Source organism: Vespa mandarinia, chromosome 5 (genome assembly GCF_050613455.1).
Source record: "Vespa mandarinia isolate Hongniang chromosome 5, ASM5061345v1, whole genome shotgun sequence".
NCBI lineage: Eukaryota > Metazoa > Arthropoda > Insecta > Hymenoptera > Vespidae > Vespa > Vespa mandarinia.
In genome coordinates this window covers 515,297-532,500 of record NC_140814.1, presented here as the reverse complement: position 1 = coordinate 532,500, position 17,204 = coordinate 515,297, and the positions used below count along the sequence as shown (strand labels likewise).

At 37.0% G+C, this 17,204-nt stretch overlaps 1 protein-coding gene across 4 annotated transcripts in view; it reads right to left on the bottom strand.

Moving 5' to 3' along the window:
* Positions 1–17,204, bottom strand: part of cv-c (RhoGTPase activating protein) — a 170,698-nt gene that overhangs the window by 18,514 nt on the left and 134,980 nt on the right. For all 4 annotated transcript variants that reach the window (XM_035881077.2, XM_085657028.1, XM_035881076.2 and 1 more), the window contains one exon: positions 108–271. In XM_035881077.2, the coding sequence (XP_035736970.2) occupies positions 108–271 (164 nt within the window). The remainder of the gene's footprint in view (positions 1–107; positions 272–17,204) is intronic.

Below are 17,204 nucleotides of genomic sequence, written 5' to 3'. Positions count from 1 at the left end.
TATCATTGAAAGGACACGGAGATAAAGGATAAAAATCTTTCTTTAATTGTAAGATAAAAGAGAAAGAAAGAGAAAGAAAGAGAGAAAGAGAGAGAGTCAATACTTACGCTTTTGCTGTGGCTTGTACTATGATGTGAGTGATGCGTGTCCAATTTCATATTAGCGCAGCGATTGAGCGCATGTAAACGCCGAAAGAGACTTTGTAATGAGTCCGCCTCAAGAAAGGGATGATCCTTCGCCACTCCCGTCACATCGATCGGGAATTGATAGTCTGTAAAATAAGAACGAAATATATTTTGATTAAGTTGATGCTTGTTACTGCAGTTCGAAAATTATTTCTTTTTTTTTCTTTTATTTTTTTTGCCTTTCATCAAATATTTTTTTCAAATGCATAAAATATCTAATGTACGTACTAATTGAAATATTTTCTTTTTATTCGATGTGATAAAAAGAAACTATGACTTTGGACAAACAAATATAAAATTTAAGAATGATTTCAACGATTGCGCAAATCTTCTCGAATATTTTTTTTTAATTTTTTGTTCTAATTCGAGGATTGATGTCGAAGAAACAAAAAGATCCCTCCCTTTTCCCTCCTCCTCCATCCACATATATTATGCGCTGATGACGCAAACGAAGTTAAAACGAATCGCTCGGGAAGAATTCGTTTCCTTCTTTTATTTTTTATTTTTCTTCGTAGAAGTTGCTCTTCTCTATGTGTCTCTACAGATGTTAGTAAAAGTTCGGACGGTTTGTGTCACGACTTGCGCAACGATGACCTAGATCTCCTGAACCAGATCTGGTAAGATCCATGATCTCTGTCCGGGATCCCGGATCGATCGACATCGGGAATCAAAGTAGAATGATTCACGCACGATTCTACGAACTTGTCGCATATTTACGAGATACATACGTTCTCTCATTGCTTATTGTTATTATTGTTATTTCGTTGCATAACGAGAAATAACGTAGATAATTAATCATTTACTAACTACCATATCAGTGATACTAAATATTTCGTTAACTTTCATTAGGTATATCATAAGTTTCATAATTCCATTTACATTATTAATTAAATTTAAACAACCTTGTAGGAAAGATCAATAATTTAGCTGTGTGCGCGTGATAATAAGATGCGAATTAATCTCGTAATTTGTTTAGTCGGTTTGTATGATAAAGAAATAAAAAAAAAAAAGAGAAAAAGAAAAGAAAAAAGAAAAAGAAAAGAAAAAAAGAAAAAGAAAAGAAACTGAAAAGCAAATAAAAAAGAAATAGAAGATTTATATCGTGTATCATTTGCTGAATTAATTATTATAATAAAAATATGATATCAACTATTTCTGTTATTTGATACAGCTCGTAACGGGCTTAATTAAAATACATTCGATCGTTCGTAGTGTAACACATACGTTTTAACGTTTTAAGTTTACACACGCGATGAGAATAATCGCTTTATGGCGATTATCGATGTAATTTGATAAAGGATAAATGGAGTCCATTTTCTTATAACAACTAATGATCCTTTTTCGAGAGCATGCATACTCAACCAAGCATAATTCTGCTAATACATGACAAACGAAGCACATTCTTTCTTTCTCTCTTTCTCTCTTTCTTTCTCTCTCTCTCCCTCTTCCTTTCTCTCTCTCCCTCTCTCTTTCTCTCTCTTTCTTTCCCTTTCTATCTTTCTCTGCCTCTCCGTCTTCCTCACCCTTTCTTTCTTTTTAAACATTTAATTGTAATTATAACGAAAAGCTTCTCTAACAAATCACAATTTTTATCGTAACTTTGATGTATCGGAATTAACAATCCTCGATTAAGCTCACTTCCTGGACGTGCTAATTACTACCGGATAGATCGTCTACCTCCTCGCTCAAGCTCGTCTAACGAGTCAATTATCGTCTCTGATCTCCAAAGCCATGCTTTGCTCTTCTGTAAAACTATCGAAATAGTACCTAGATTATTGAAAAAGAATGAAAATGTAAAAGCTTAATAGAAAAATTAAAGAAAAATATTACGTATAGATTATATATCATACAATTTGTTTATATCGATATATAAAGAAATTAAATTATATCGATGTATAAAGAAATTAAAACGAACATTATAGATCGTTTTATATATCAAAAGAATGAAACGGGTTAGTATTAAGAGAAATCAAACAAGAAGCAGTCATGGAATAATTACACGCTCGATGCTATCGTTCTCGCCATCAGTGCTTCTTATCTCGTTATCAGTGCATGTATATATACATACGTTGGACCGTTCGTCGATCCCAAGAATCGTGTTTTATCTCGCAAAGTGACTTCGCGCGTAATGTCCGGTCAGAGAACGTGTGCGTGTGTTCCTATCGATTCTTAATAAACGATATACACTCGATCAAATGCTCGTATGTAATCGTACTTTATTTATATCACATGCATTGAGAGTAGGGTTCAACTAGGTCAATTAGCTACTATTCATAGTGATATTTGCAAACGTCGATATAGTTGGGCTAACGAGAATTATGATCTTACTACATTGAGCAGGGAATCACTCTTTCTTTCTTTCTCTCTCTCTCTCTCTCTCTTTCTCCACCCATACACCCACCCTTTCATTCATCCATCCAACCATCCAACTAACCATCCATCCATCCATCCAACCATCCAACTAACCATCCATCCATTCATCCATCCATCCATCCGTCCATCCAACCATCCATCTCATAAACTGTATGACGTTCTCTCTATCTCTTTCTAAAACCGGTGCAACTACCATAAGAACCGGTGTACGTTTATAAGTCTGCAACACCAACCTCAGTCGAAGCGGACGATGGCAGGACGTTCGATTTTCTCGCACGATCTTGCCAATCGAACGATCTTGTATGTCTATTTTGCGAGAAGATACCCTGAACGTGAAGACAGAGACAAAGAAATAATTTAACGTGTTCTCGTTAATCGACTATCGTCACGAATTGATAGATATACCAGGAATATGATAAAGAATAGAACTGTTCGAGAACCGTACAAAAGCAAATTCCCATTTCTTTTATTCATACAAAGTCGACCAACTGACCATAATTTACTTCTTATTTATACGATGGACGCCGTCAAAGAGCGATCAGCTGTTCGCTTTACCCTGCGGTTAGGGTAAACCCTGTTATTCATCGTTTCATTCTCGCCATATTCCTCATTTCCTAGTTTCAACATCTGGGTCGGATTTTGCGATGTACCAGCTGCGTTACATGCCAGGCATGTTTATGGGGACTTTAACTTTCCACTTATACCTCAGGCTAACCGTCGACAACGACAACGATGATGACGACGAAGAGGAGTCAAATTAAATATACACATTTTATACGTCCGTTCTGTACACGTATAAGTTTTATTCACATAAATAGATGATCGTGTGCATTTGAAATTAACAGTTGGTATAACAGTCCAATAAGTCTCATATAACAACCGTCGACGATATAATTTTAACCAAAGATCATATCGCGTTTCCTCAATGATATTTCATCAATTTTTCGATTTCCTATTTGAGAATTCTTACACGGTGAGAATACGATCGAGATTGACATCGATTCTAATAAAACTATCTCAGTGATTCTATCCGATCGATCGAATATCATCAAGGCTCAAGTGTTTTTCGCAGTAACGAGAATCTTTCCTCGAAGATCGAGAGAGAGAGAGAGAGAGAGAGAGAGAGAGAGAGAGAGAGAGAGAGAGAGAGAGAGAGAGAGAGAGGAAGCTCGCGTGCAAGCACACGTGATCGCTCGATCTCGCACGATGCATCGCGATCGAATCGCGATCTGATTGCTACTACCTCCTCTGTCTCCTTCTCTCCCTCCTCACCCATCTTTTTCTTCTAACAATGTTGTCTCTTACCAACTAGATCATGTTATTTCGAACGATTGACAAATTGGCCATTACAATGTAAAATCGAAGCCTGACATTGGGCTTAGATTCTCTATTTTCTTTTTGTTCTTTTTTTTTTTGTTCTCCTTTAATACCAAATCTAGATTGTTAAAAGTGAAAGAAATCACGTTTAATTCGCAAATAGTCAAAACGATCAATGTTTGCTTTCGATTCCCCAATGAGAACAGATTCGAAAGTGCTCGCACAGACTTGTAAAATCGTGAGTTTAGTCTCTTTACGAGTGTTTTTACGAGTTACTCCCGAACGATCTCTATAATATAGGAGATAATCTCTCTCTTTCTCTCTCTCTCTCTCTCCCTCTCTCTCTCATTCTCGCATTCGTAATAACTATCGTACGAAGAAACGGAGTTACCTCGAAACAGCTGATCGTTATTGCAACGATGGAGTCATGACTCTCCTCGACGCTCGTAGAATATTCATGTATGTAGGTATATAAAGCATGCATGCAGTGAGTATCGAAAAAGTTAACGGGGGTATAATGTTCGCCGGTCGAACGATTTCAGGGGGTATAAAGATCGCGAACTTACGTTCGACGTAACAATGATCGCTCGCTCGGGCACAAAGAGAAACGTAACGCGAAACGTCTCGACTGCTCGTATATCCTTCGTCTAAAAAGAAATCATATTTCACGGGACGGCAATTCGTAAACAACGATCCAATGTAATAACGTTGTTTGCGAAGAATGCACGTAATTCGATTACGAAGCTTTCTCGGGACTACGTTTTAAAAAAAGAAAGAAAGAACGAATGAGACAGAGAGAGAAAGAGAGAGAGAGAAAGAGAGAGAGAAAGAGAGAGAGAGAAAGAGAGAAAGAGAGAAAGAGAAAGAGAGAGAGAGAGAGAGAGAGAGAAAGAAAGAGAAAAAGAGAGAGAGAGATAGAGAGAGAAAGAGAGACCGTTATAAAGTCATCCATTACGAGTCCGAGTGCAAGAGGTAGAACGATTTTAATCGAGATTTCTCTCTGTCGTACTTATTTACACATGTACGCACCACAAATACGCACGCACAATTCCGGCTGGTGCAATTCCCCGCGAATCTTTACGAGCCGTGCCCAGTACCGCCAATAAATCCGCGAAGGATTGCTTTTAACGCGAATACGCCCAAAATTTTTCACACGAACGAGATATATATGTACATATATATATATATATATATATATATATATATATATGTACATATATATATATATGTACATATATATATATATATATATATATATATGTACATATATATATATGTACATATATATATATATGTACATATATATATATATATATATGTGTGTGTGTGTGTGAAGATATATGTAAATATAAGTATATAGGTAGAGAGACTTGCGCGAAAGACGGTGCCAAGACTTGATCACAGCATGCATCGTGAATTTCGATATAAGCAAAGCTTTTACATAACGGTCGTGACAGCATCGAACTTGCCACCTGTGCGTATCGTTATTATGAAAGAAGGATAATATATATATATATATATATATATATATATATATATATATATGACTGCATGTAAAAAAGAAAGAGGGAGAGGAAGAGAAAGACGTATCTTTTTTCGGATCGATATTAAACTTCCGGAAAAATCGAAAAAAATCGTTCTATCTTTCTCTTCTTTTCCTTTTTTCTTCTTCTATATTTACAACTTATACGATTCATTGATATTTAATTCAAGAACGAATGAATTATTCGTAGGTGAGCGTTCAATTTTCATTCGTCACTCGAACGTACCTTATCAAGCGAGCTTTATTTCGGTAAAAAAAAACACATTGATAAGAACGTAGATAAGAATCGATATACGTTTTCACGGTAAATTCACGTTTCTCTTATTGTTTTCTTTTCTTTTTTATGTTCACATCCGGTGAAATGAGAGATCGATGATAAGTGGCGTTCATCTTTTACGATTTTTCTTTTCCCATTTATATTTTATTAAAAGAGAAATATACTCAAGGGGTTTCTCACTTATGTACGTACTTACGTACATACGTATGTACGTATCGAAAGTACTTAGTTACATACGTATCGATAAAAAATCGTTCATTTTCTTTTTTCGTTATCGGCACTTGACTATTTACCTTTCATGTTTCCGCTCCAACACTGTCGACACATTCGTTAGCGGCGACGTTTGTATATTATATATTTTTCCTTCCGTAACGTTGTCCCTTTTTCCTCCTCTGGAGGTCCTAAGCCTGCACCTTCCCCCACCCTCACCCTTTTTCTCCCTCTTTCTCCTTCTAATAACAGAGGACACCAAAAGACTTCCTCCACTTTCCCTTCGTGTAGAGACTACGAACGAACGTGAAAAACTCTTGGTCGATCATGGCTTCCACACACCATCATCATCATCGTCATTATCGTCGTCATCATCGTCGTCGGCGTTCGAAACTCGTGCCCACGCGATCTCGTTTATCCTCGTGGAAAGCGTGGACTTCGTTGATTGCCAGCGATTATTATCGGCTGGGTAAACGTCATTGATTCGCGAATATTAAATCGCGTTTTCCACACTGCACCGATATTCTTATGATTATCGCAAAATTTCCTTCATTTATTTTTGTTTTTGTTGTTTTGTTTTCTTTCTTTTTTGTTTTTTTTTTAACCACGAAATTAATACAAAACACTAGATGTATATAAAATTATTATAACGAATCAGCATGATAAATTGTTTACTTCTCGTAATTATCTTTTCTCGATTTTCGTAGAAACAGAAATATAAATACGATAAACTGTATTACATACATATGTATCATTCCAATTCTTTCACTGATTCCGATCTCACTGAAAGTATGATCGTGAATAAGGAAGATAAAAAATTCAATAACAAAAAAAATATAAGTAAATAAAAAAATAGATGAAGAAGAAAAGAAGCAATAAAATAGAAACGGAAAAGAGGAATCGCGAGAGAACACAACGCGACACGTTCTCTCAAACGCGCTCACTCTCGAATACGTACGTATATACTATCATACGTGGAAAGAGACAGAGCGAATCGTGCGATCTCTTGCATCACACAACGACTTACTCCTTCACCGGTTGCCACTCGACTAGCGGTCGTAGGAGCAAACAGCTTGTATAGAAAGAAGCTTGGGGCCACGAAGGAACCGCACACTGAGGAAGCGCGTGCTGAAGTGGTGGGGTTGCTTGCCTTGGGGGGGAGAAGAGATAGAAAGAGAAAAATACAGAGAGAGAGAGAGAGAGAGAGAGAGAGAGAAAGAATGGACACAGTTAGTAGTGGTGGTACTTCGAGCTCTATGTCGTTATGTCTGTGTATACGTATAAATGTCGAGTGGTGGGAGAAACGATATATCTTGACATACGTATGCGCTCGAAGCTAAGGGAAGGATGCAACATAGAGACGGCAGAGAGAGAGGGAAAACTGATGCGTTTCACGGGTGCATGCCCTGTATCTGAGCGTATACAGCAGCGTCTTACATCGCGAACGAATCCTCTTCGCATATGAGCCTGAATTTAACTTTTTCTCATTGTTTTTATTCATCTTTTTTTAGTTAATCTTTCATAGATAGTTTGCTCTTCTATTATTCCCATATCATATCCCTCAGATATCATCCTTCCCAAGAATATTTAATTTAAATTTAATTTATGTACTACTGTTCTTAGTTTTTTAAAAATTCTTTTCTTTATTTTTCTTTTTTTTTTCTTTTTCTTTAATACAGATGATGATCTTTTTTTATTATTATCTAAAACTTTTTCATTCGTCATCCTTGTTCTTACATCGTATAATTGTATTGTGATATACCTGATATATGATAATAAAGAAATCTTTTATTATTGCTTAACGATAAAATAATTGTTGCGCGAATTCAATTATCGAATAGATTAAAGTGAACATGACGTTCGAACTGAAATATGATAATAAGACGAGTCGAAAACGTTAATAAGATCGAGTCGAAAGAACGTAAGTACCTACCGAAACCGTTTACTTGTTTCTCTTCATTCGTGAGACTAATTGTAGGCTACCTACAGGGTGGTCGAGACAAAGAGGCTGCTCTTCCCGGAAAGCGTATGTTTTGTGTTCGAAGTCGTGTGGCCTTTGTGCAGTCGGCGCAATTACTGGAGTAAGAGAGAGTGAAAAAGAGAGAGAGAGAGAGAAGTGGTGTCGACTAAACGAAACGGGAGTTAGTTCGGGGTTTATCCAGGTGTGCTTTACTCCCACGAGTTGTGAACTTGGCTAACCCCCAACAGATGTGTCAAGGACCCTTTGGTTCGTCGACACGAACATAATACATACATATATATACATATACGTATCTACGTACACACGTGTCACGTGTATATACGTGATAGGTACGCCTCGCTTCGGCCATTTTTGGCACGAGACCAAAGCTTTAGATGGGTTCGACTAACAATTTACATCAGAAGAGAAACACGAATCGAGCGAGAAATCGTTCGTCGATTCGATCAATGCGATCTTATTTGCGATGGTATCTCAAGTGACTTACTCATCCGCAGTAAGTATTTTTACTTATCTAATAAAGCATGTACAAGTTTAATCGATCATTATTTTCTTCGCAAAATCCCATATACTCTTGTCTCTATCTAATCCCTCGAAATCCCTTAAAAGAGATCCTTGTAAAACGTTGGATTCGCTTTCAAAGTCAGAAGAGTTTTCATAATTTTCCAAGAACATCTACTTCGAAACGTGTCTTCGAACATCACAGAGTATTTCCCAGACTAAAAGTGACAGTGTTTTCAAATTACGCGACTCTGAGACACGTTGGTTTGGGAAAAGGATAAGACAATAAGCTACACTCTCGTTTTCACGGCGATGAAATATCCACGATTCTTGGAAGCTAGGAGTCGAAGACCCTTTACATTTTCGGATAGAAACGCACTGTCGTGCGCTTTGGCCAAGCTCCAAGTCCGTAGAAGGCCGAAGCCGGAGAAATCTTCGTAAGATCGGAATCCCGAGGGTGTGTCTCCTTAGCGGCTCCACCACGACGACTGTTACTTCGCTTTTGCGAAATTCTAGCGAGGAGTTTTGGATCGTCGAAGAGAAGAAACGATGTTTGCCTGTGAGATACTTAAGAAGATCACGAGAAGGTACCGATTTTACCGCGAAGACGACAGTCCACTGGGTAACTATAAACTCTATCTCTTTCCTGCTTTGATCGAAACGGGAAAGAGAGAGAGGGAGAGAGATATATGCAACCATGTTCGATTTTACCAAGAATGATATAACTTATCAGGATTTATTTCGGGAAGACAAACAAGTTGAAGACAAAGGCCTCGAAAACTATTTGAAGCGTTGCTCCGAATATTTCCGAGACTAGGAAGCCGATTTTACCTTGTACGATGTTTTTCCTTCGTCTATCTATTCAAGAGGCGCCTATAACCTATCCTCCTGACGTCGAAATTATTCGAAATCAGTTTACGTAAATAAGTCCTTTCACGCTCCTGCTATTATTCCATTCAATTGTATTTGGACCTTGATAAAGGGTTATCCTGTTTGGGTTGGGCCGTTTTACTGTTTCTTTCGGTCTTTCCTTTTATCCTTCTTTACATTTTTCTCTAACACGGGGGAGACCGAAGGCCACTCCTATATACTGAGTTTAAACTCATCAGGATCTCTCTCTTTCTCTTTCTCTCTCTCTCTCTTTGTTTGTTTGGTTGTCTGATGAAAAATCGATGAAGACTAAGAGATAAAAAAAGAAAAAAAAAAAGAAAAACGACCGATTTCTAATCATTGGAACGGTGGCGCCGACGATGACGGCAACTCTTTCTTGTAAATTTTGAACAATGGACCATATGGTATCCTTTCAATTGACATTACAAGCGGCAGCTTTCGGTGGTGACACGAGCGGAATAACGATGACAAAATATAATGAGGATTAAAAAGAAAGACAGAAAAACAAAGAGAGGAAGAGAGAGAGAGAGAGAGAGAGAGAGAGAGAGAGAGAGAGAGAGAGAGAGAGAGAAGGAGGGGTAAAGTATTAGATCTTTCCTTTTCTTTTTTTTAAGTCATGAAATCTACAGTATCATTAATTAAAAAAGAAAAAAAGAAAAAAAGAAAAAAAGAAAAAAGACAAGTAATCTAACGATCTGTTCGCGAGGAAAGCGTGACACAAAGGGTTAACCGCTCGTAAATAGCGTCCTCGCTCGCCAACACGAAGAAAATGCGTTTCATGACGCGTGACTAAATCACCAACGCTCCGCTACTTATGCCCCGTCTATTTCGCGTTTCTGTTTTATAGGTGAGAAGCATTAACGACAAGAGAAGATAAGACCGAACAAATCTATCACAATATTCTATAGAATTTTTATATTCTTAAAGGAAAAGCTTTCTGAATTTGTATACATTAAAGATAGTTAGATAAATAAATAGATAGATAGATAGATGGATAGATAGATAGATAGACAGGTATGTAGGTAGGTAGGTAGATAGAAAATATAAAAGATCGTAAAATTTCATATCTTTTTGGAAAGATAGTTCTCCCATTAGCTCGACGAGACTAAGCAATTCATTAGGACAAATTTAGTAGGTTTCCCTTACCTCCTTCTCACCACACCGGTCTTTTTTCAACTTTTTCTTCCTTCTATCTCTGTTTCTCTTTCTTATCCTTCCTCTCAGTTTCGTACCAGTTCGACTGCGTTAGAGAACCGTCCTTCTCAGTATATTTAAGCTCCATGATGCTTTTCGCTTCTTTTTCTTTTTCATTTTTATTTCTCCTCTTTTTCGCGACCACTCCAATGTCACCGCTCGAAATAAACCCCCTTCGTTGCTCCGTAGAAGTTGCACGCGAGACGAAACGTGTCGTTTCTCTTAGTTTATTTCTCTCTCTTTCTCTCTTTCTCTCTCTCTCTCTCTCTCTCTCTCTCTCTCTCTTTCATCATCCTAAGCAAGGATTTAAGAATTAGAAATATTAATGATAGAGGATTATCGAAGAAAATAATAAAAGTTCGATTTATTCGTGTAATCTCTTGAAGTACCTATATATTCCATATATTGGAGATTTATTTAACTGCATCATCTAAAGTTAGCAAAAAAAGAAAGAAAAGAAAAAATTAATTGTAAAATAGAGAAAAAGAAAAGAGAAAGAGAGATAGTGGAAGTTGAGACAAAAAAAAACATGATAAAAAAAAATCTAAATGTAAGACTAGTAAACGATAAGAATTGACGTTCAAGGATCCTATCTAATCAACGAAGACGAGCCACCATTGGCCTACGATCTCGACTACGTTTGAAAAGGCACGCAGACCCTCGACTAAGCTTCCAGATGCAAGAGAGCGTGTATTTTCAGATTGGATTTATCCAACATTCTTCTGAAAAACGAACGGATGAATCGCTCACGTATATCTAATTGATCCTCTTTTAATTTCACCTCTCATCGGCAGATAATTCATTGATTTTTTCTCTCTTTTAGTTTTATGAACGATATACCTCGATTTTGTTTTTATTTCTTTTTTTGTTTTCAAGATCAAGACATGTCAAATACGTCGGACAGAAAAAAATGGACATACTAAGCTATCGTTTGCTCTCTTCTCGATAACTCCTTCTGACGTCAAACGGTGAATCTTTCAAGCGAAACTATTGGAAGTTAAATATTTTCACGCCTAGATTTCGTTAACGATTTCGAGTAGATATGCTTGTTTCTCGTTTACTCGTCTTAAGAATCATAATTCTCTCTTTCTCTATTTCTCACTTTCGTATGTACTTACTTAAATACAATCGTGTATATATAAACATGTAGGAATTATGATAACGTATTCTACTTGAGTAAGTAAACATCCATTAAAAGTTTAAGGAAAAATAATTCCTTAAGAAAGGAAAAACTTGATGACAAAAGTCATCCCCAACTTCATAACTATCTATCCCCCAATGGAAAGATCAACGAACGCGAAAAGATTACATCGACCGTAAGGGCATATTTACTCGGCCGCATCTTTCAGATAAAGCCAACAAAAAGGTTGACGATCTTTTTCTCTCAATGATGAATTTCCATGCGCTTGCAGTAAAGAAAAATAAGAATAAGAATAAGAAGAATAACGGAGAACGATGCGTAGACTCGACGCTATGTCACCGCAAAATAACGCGTAATGCAGCTGCATAAATTAACGCGAGGGAGAGAAAGAGAGAAAGAAGGAGATACATATACATATATATATATATATATCTGTATATATACATATATATATCTGTATATATATATATATATATATATATCTGTATATATATATATATATATATATATATATATATATATGAGAGAGAAAGATGCCGCGAGAAGAAAGATTGAGCCGCCTTAAACGCCGGCAAAGTATCCGGACGCTCGCGAATAAATCGCCGCCATCGCCCACCGGCTCGAATTTGCATTTTCGCCGCGCTCCAAACGAATAATTTATCTCGCCGAGATTACTTTGTCATGGGGCGCAAGAACGCGGTCGAAACGGGGAAAGAGTGTTACAGCAAAGAAAGAAAGAGAGAGAAAGAGAGAGAGAGAGAGAGAAACAGACAGGAAAATTATTCGCGAAGGATCAAAAAGGGGATGGAAGAGTCTCTCTCGGAGCTACGAGAATGGCTTAATCAGCTTAAGGCATACTGTACACGCACCTTCGTGCAGGAAGGTACGATTAATTTATTTCTCAAGTGAGGCCATACCCGCGAGTAGAACTCGCGGAAGGATTCCCGATGAATTCTTCATTTTAATCTTCCTTTTTTTTTATTTTCTTTTTCTTTCTTTCTTTTTCTTTCGAAAAAATATCTCGTCCCACCAACGACTTGTGTATGTGTGCGCTTTAGTTTAACAAAATGGAATTATTATAATGACGATAACGTAGAAATAATATTCGAAGTTAATTGATTTCAACCGGTTTACGGGAAAATATAATAATGTTTCTTGCAGATTAGAGCGATGTTAAGTGTTTATAGTTATCAAGAAAGTAGTGTTATGTTTTGATTGGATCAATTGTTTTTAATTGGTTATATATTGTGTGTAACGATGAAGAAATATTTACTTTGACGTATATATAAAACTCTTGCAGTGTTGTTTTTTCTTTTTTTCCTTTCTTCAAAATCGAGAGAACGTTTGGGTTTGGAAACGATTCGAAAATAAAACGTTACCGTCGGCAACAGCGACGTTGCTTTGATTTAATGTCACAAGAATTAGGTTAATGGATTCGTTTTTTTCACAATTTTTTAGAAATCACAAGTTTCCTCCGTCCAAAATATACCTAAGATATTTGGAAATATCATAATCGTTAAAAGATAAACCAAAAATTAGAGATATTATCAAATCTTCAAAACGATCGATCGTTCTAATTTCCTGACAACAACGTCTATTGCATTTCGAAAGTAGCGAAAGGGAAACGTGACGATGGACAGGGGTTCGAAATGTCGGCGCCATATTTTCGATAGAACTCGAAGAATGACTAATAATTGTCGATTTGTAGAAGCCTCTACTACGTGCCATCTTAAACTCGGCTTATGCCGACCATATGTTTCGTTATTTAATATATCGCAGTGTGTGAGCTGTAACGAAAGTGACTTTGAAACGAAAATGAACGGAGACATTTGAAATAAGATTTAAAAAAAAGAAAGAAAAAATGAAAAACGCGGTAGATTCGACAGAATTCCAGTTAGTGGAAATAAAAAAAAGATAAAAACGATAATTGCATTATCGTACCTTGAATAATATACAATATCGTTTCTGTGTAAATAATGTTTCAGGAAAAAAGTTGATTTCTTTGTCGGAAATTTGAATCGATTACAATTGAAAGTGGAACAACAGATTGTTCCACCTGAAGGACACACTTTTGCTGTTTAAAATAAAACAGATTGGAACGATGCATGCTTGTAATAACAATCATCGCGTTATGAGAATCGGATATCAAAGGAAATTTACATTTAAGAAAGCGACAAAGAGAGAAATGTAGAAAAACCTTCACCTAATTGATTTGTATATGTCTACATCTTTCGAAAACGAGAATGTTATGGGTCGGAAAACTAGGTCGAATAGTTCCATTCAGGTAGAAACAAACTAGTTTAAATGATCGATTGGTAATTTTGATAATCAAAAGTTAAAATAAAACAATTTATGGAAAGTCGTTTCTTTTCTTTGCATGAGAAATAAAATCTATTTTTTTTTAAACAGTTACATTCCTTCGACTGAAGTAATTAAGACGAGGAAAAAGAGAACGATAAAGATAATGAAAGAGAGAGAGAGAGAGAGAGAGAGAAGATGAAAATTCATTTCGAACAGCGGTATTCAACGCAGCTGCGATGACTTTAAAGCAATTCCAAGTAAGAGACAGACTGTCTAGATAGTAGAAACACTACTATCTCTCTCTCTCTCTCTCTCTCTCTCTCTCCCTTTCTCTCTCTCTTTCTCTCTTTCTCTCTTTCTCTCTTTCTCTCTTTCTCTTTTATATAGTCTGAGATGAAGAAAATTGACAAAGGTAAACGTCGCGGTTTCGTACTGAACTAGGGAAGAATCAACGATGTGAATAAGGAAAGAAAGTACGCCAGAGATAGACAGAAAATCTCTCTCTCTCTCTCTCTCTCTTTCCCTTTCATACTCTCGAAAGATCCAAGAAGATTTCCTGGCACTATTCCCGGGGCCAACGCCAGCTGAAAGAAGCGGAAAGAGTCTGCACGTGCTTCCGACAGTCGACGATTTCGTGAATCGTGACTTTTGCCACGACGACGACAACGACGAAGAAGAAGACGACGACGAGGAGAAGCAAAAGCCACGTTTAATTTTAGTACAGCCGATCAAAATTATCTTGGCAACTCTCTCGGTAAAGCTTTCGGTCCCTATAAATTTATCGGATGGAAGCATGGATTGGATGACGACGGCCACCTGACGAAGCCTTGTGATTTTTCTGGCGTCTCGATGTCTTCCCAAACGAGAATCAAAATTTCTGAACGATGCGATAAGCGTAGTTCATCTCAGATTGAATTTCACGCGTCGACCATGAAATTTCATAAAAGACAAGTCTACACTCTCGTCTCGAAGAGAGATCGTGCCAACGTTTTACGTTTAGTCACCGTCGTCAAACTCAGACCCTTCGAGTTCGCGCTGTTCCTTCGGCTCGTTAACTAAACGAGCCAATGGAAAGGCGACCGTCTGGTGGCGTGACTCGAGATTTTTCTTTCTAACGTCTTGGCGTGCCGCTTAGTTACACGCGATCTACTACGTTAATCCACGCGTTTAACGATTAGCTTCGCAACCACACGACAACTACGGTACGACGAAACAGCTCGTTTTTCTTTTTACGTTATCAACAATCTCGTTAACTGGTTAATACGTTTTTGAGTAGGACCATTAGAATTTTTTTCCTTTCCTTCTTTTCTTTTTTTTTCTTAGATAATAGGTAAGATATGGATAATATACGATTCGAATATTTTTCAAACATTATTTTTATTTGAATGAAATAATTAATTTATTAATTAATTGAGAATGAAAAATATCGTACGATCTTTTCGAATATGCTAGATCATTCGATCCGATTTCTCAATCCTTTTCGAACAAGAGCGCAGAAGAATGCAGATAACTTTTGCTTCTCGTTTGCGATGAGCTCAGCCATATTTATAGATCTTCATCATCGATTTAATTTACAGAAAATCACATCTCCTCTCTCTCTCTCTCTCTCTCTTTCTCTTCATTTTCAATCCTTGGCAAAGAAATCTATAAAAGTCTATGAGAGAGACAGAGAAAGAGTGAGAGATAGAGATAGATAGATAGATAGAGAGAGAGAGAGAGAGAGAGAGAGAGAGAGAGAAAGAGAGAGACAGAGAGAGAGAAAGAGAGAGAAAAAGAGAGCTATAGAAAAAGTGCGAAGGCCATTTTTGCATAAATCTCAAACAACGTTGCGAAGGTTTTGCCTGGAGATAGTATTCTTCGTGATCGCGTTCTCTTTCTCATGTCTCTTTCTCTTTCTCTCTCTCATTCTTTCTTTCTCTTTCTCTTTTTCTTTGTGAATACGAGTGCTGACATAAATTAGTATGCGACGTAGAAGTGAAAAATTACACGCGTTATTAATCATTCTACCAGCACGTTCGAATGATTATTTTTGCATTAACTCTTGAAATTAAAGTATCATTCGTCCTCCTGCCAAGGACGTTAATGATCGCTCAAACATGAAGTATTAGATCATTTCTTTACATGCACCTGGCATATAACACCATCATTTCCTATACAAACTGAGTCATCTATATTTAACTTCGTTACAAAAGCACGCGTTTTATTAATCGATTTTAAATACGACAATTAATATTCTTTATTTTCTACCATTTTACGAAAATCTTTCGATATCGTTTATCTTTCCTATTGATGAATAATTGATATAGATATCTATCTTATATAAAGAATAATTTCAAAGATTTAAAAAAAATGTATGTATATATATCAGCGTGATGAGATGCGAGCTAGGTCGATTTAACTTATCAGGATAAACATAGCCATGATCGATCGTGTGTTAAACAATAGTAGCAACCTTTTATCCGAGATGTAACCTTGAGAGAAAGGTGAGAAAAAAATAACAATAAAAAAAAAAAAAGAAAAAAAAGAGAAAAGAAAACATCTAACGACAGAGCGTGTGCTATAGCATATACACACACAGGCACCCATACCACACATGTAAGACGTAATAAAATACTTTAAATCTGAAAACTAGACAAACGTGGTCACGAATCGAATCCAGTGAGTACACTCTTATACTTGATTATACGTATGTATGTATATATGTAAAAGCGTATACCGCAAAAGTAGTAACTAACGACACGTGGGCAGCACCGTTTCGGATTGGTCCGAGCAAGCCAAGGGTAAATTATTACCGAGTCGCTCAGTGATGCGTCCGAACATGTTAATACATCTTATAATGGGCCCTTTGTCGCGATGTCCACCAACAATGCATTCGTTATAGCTCACGACTACACTCAGAGACGCAGACGCACGCTCCTGCCCACATTGGAGGCGCGCGTGCGAGCGCGAGCGCGCTTGCTCATCTCTCTCTCTCTCTCTCTCTCTCTTTCTTTTTCTATCTCTTTCTCTCTCTCTCTTTCTCTCTTTCTTTCTCTTTCTCTCTCTCTCTCTTTTTCTATCTCTTCTCTCTCCCTTTCTCTCTTTCTTTCTCTCTCTCTCTCTCTTTCTCTCTCTCTCTCTCTCTCTCTCTCTCTCGTTCGCTCGCTCGCACGCATGCACACACGTACTGGACACACTAAGCTCGTTAGCACCTTATTAGCGTCATTCGTATATATATATATAGTCTTTCGTCGCGAGTGATAAAAAAATTATTTAAAATCGATACTTCTTTGTACACGGTCAAGTACTACTTT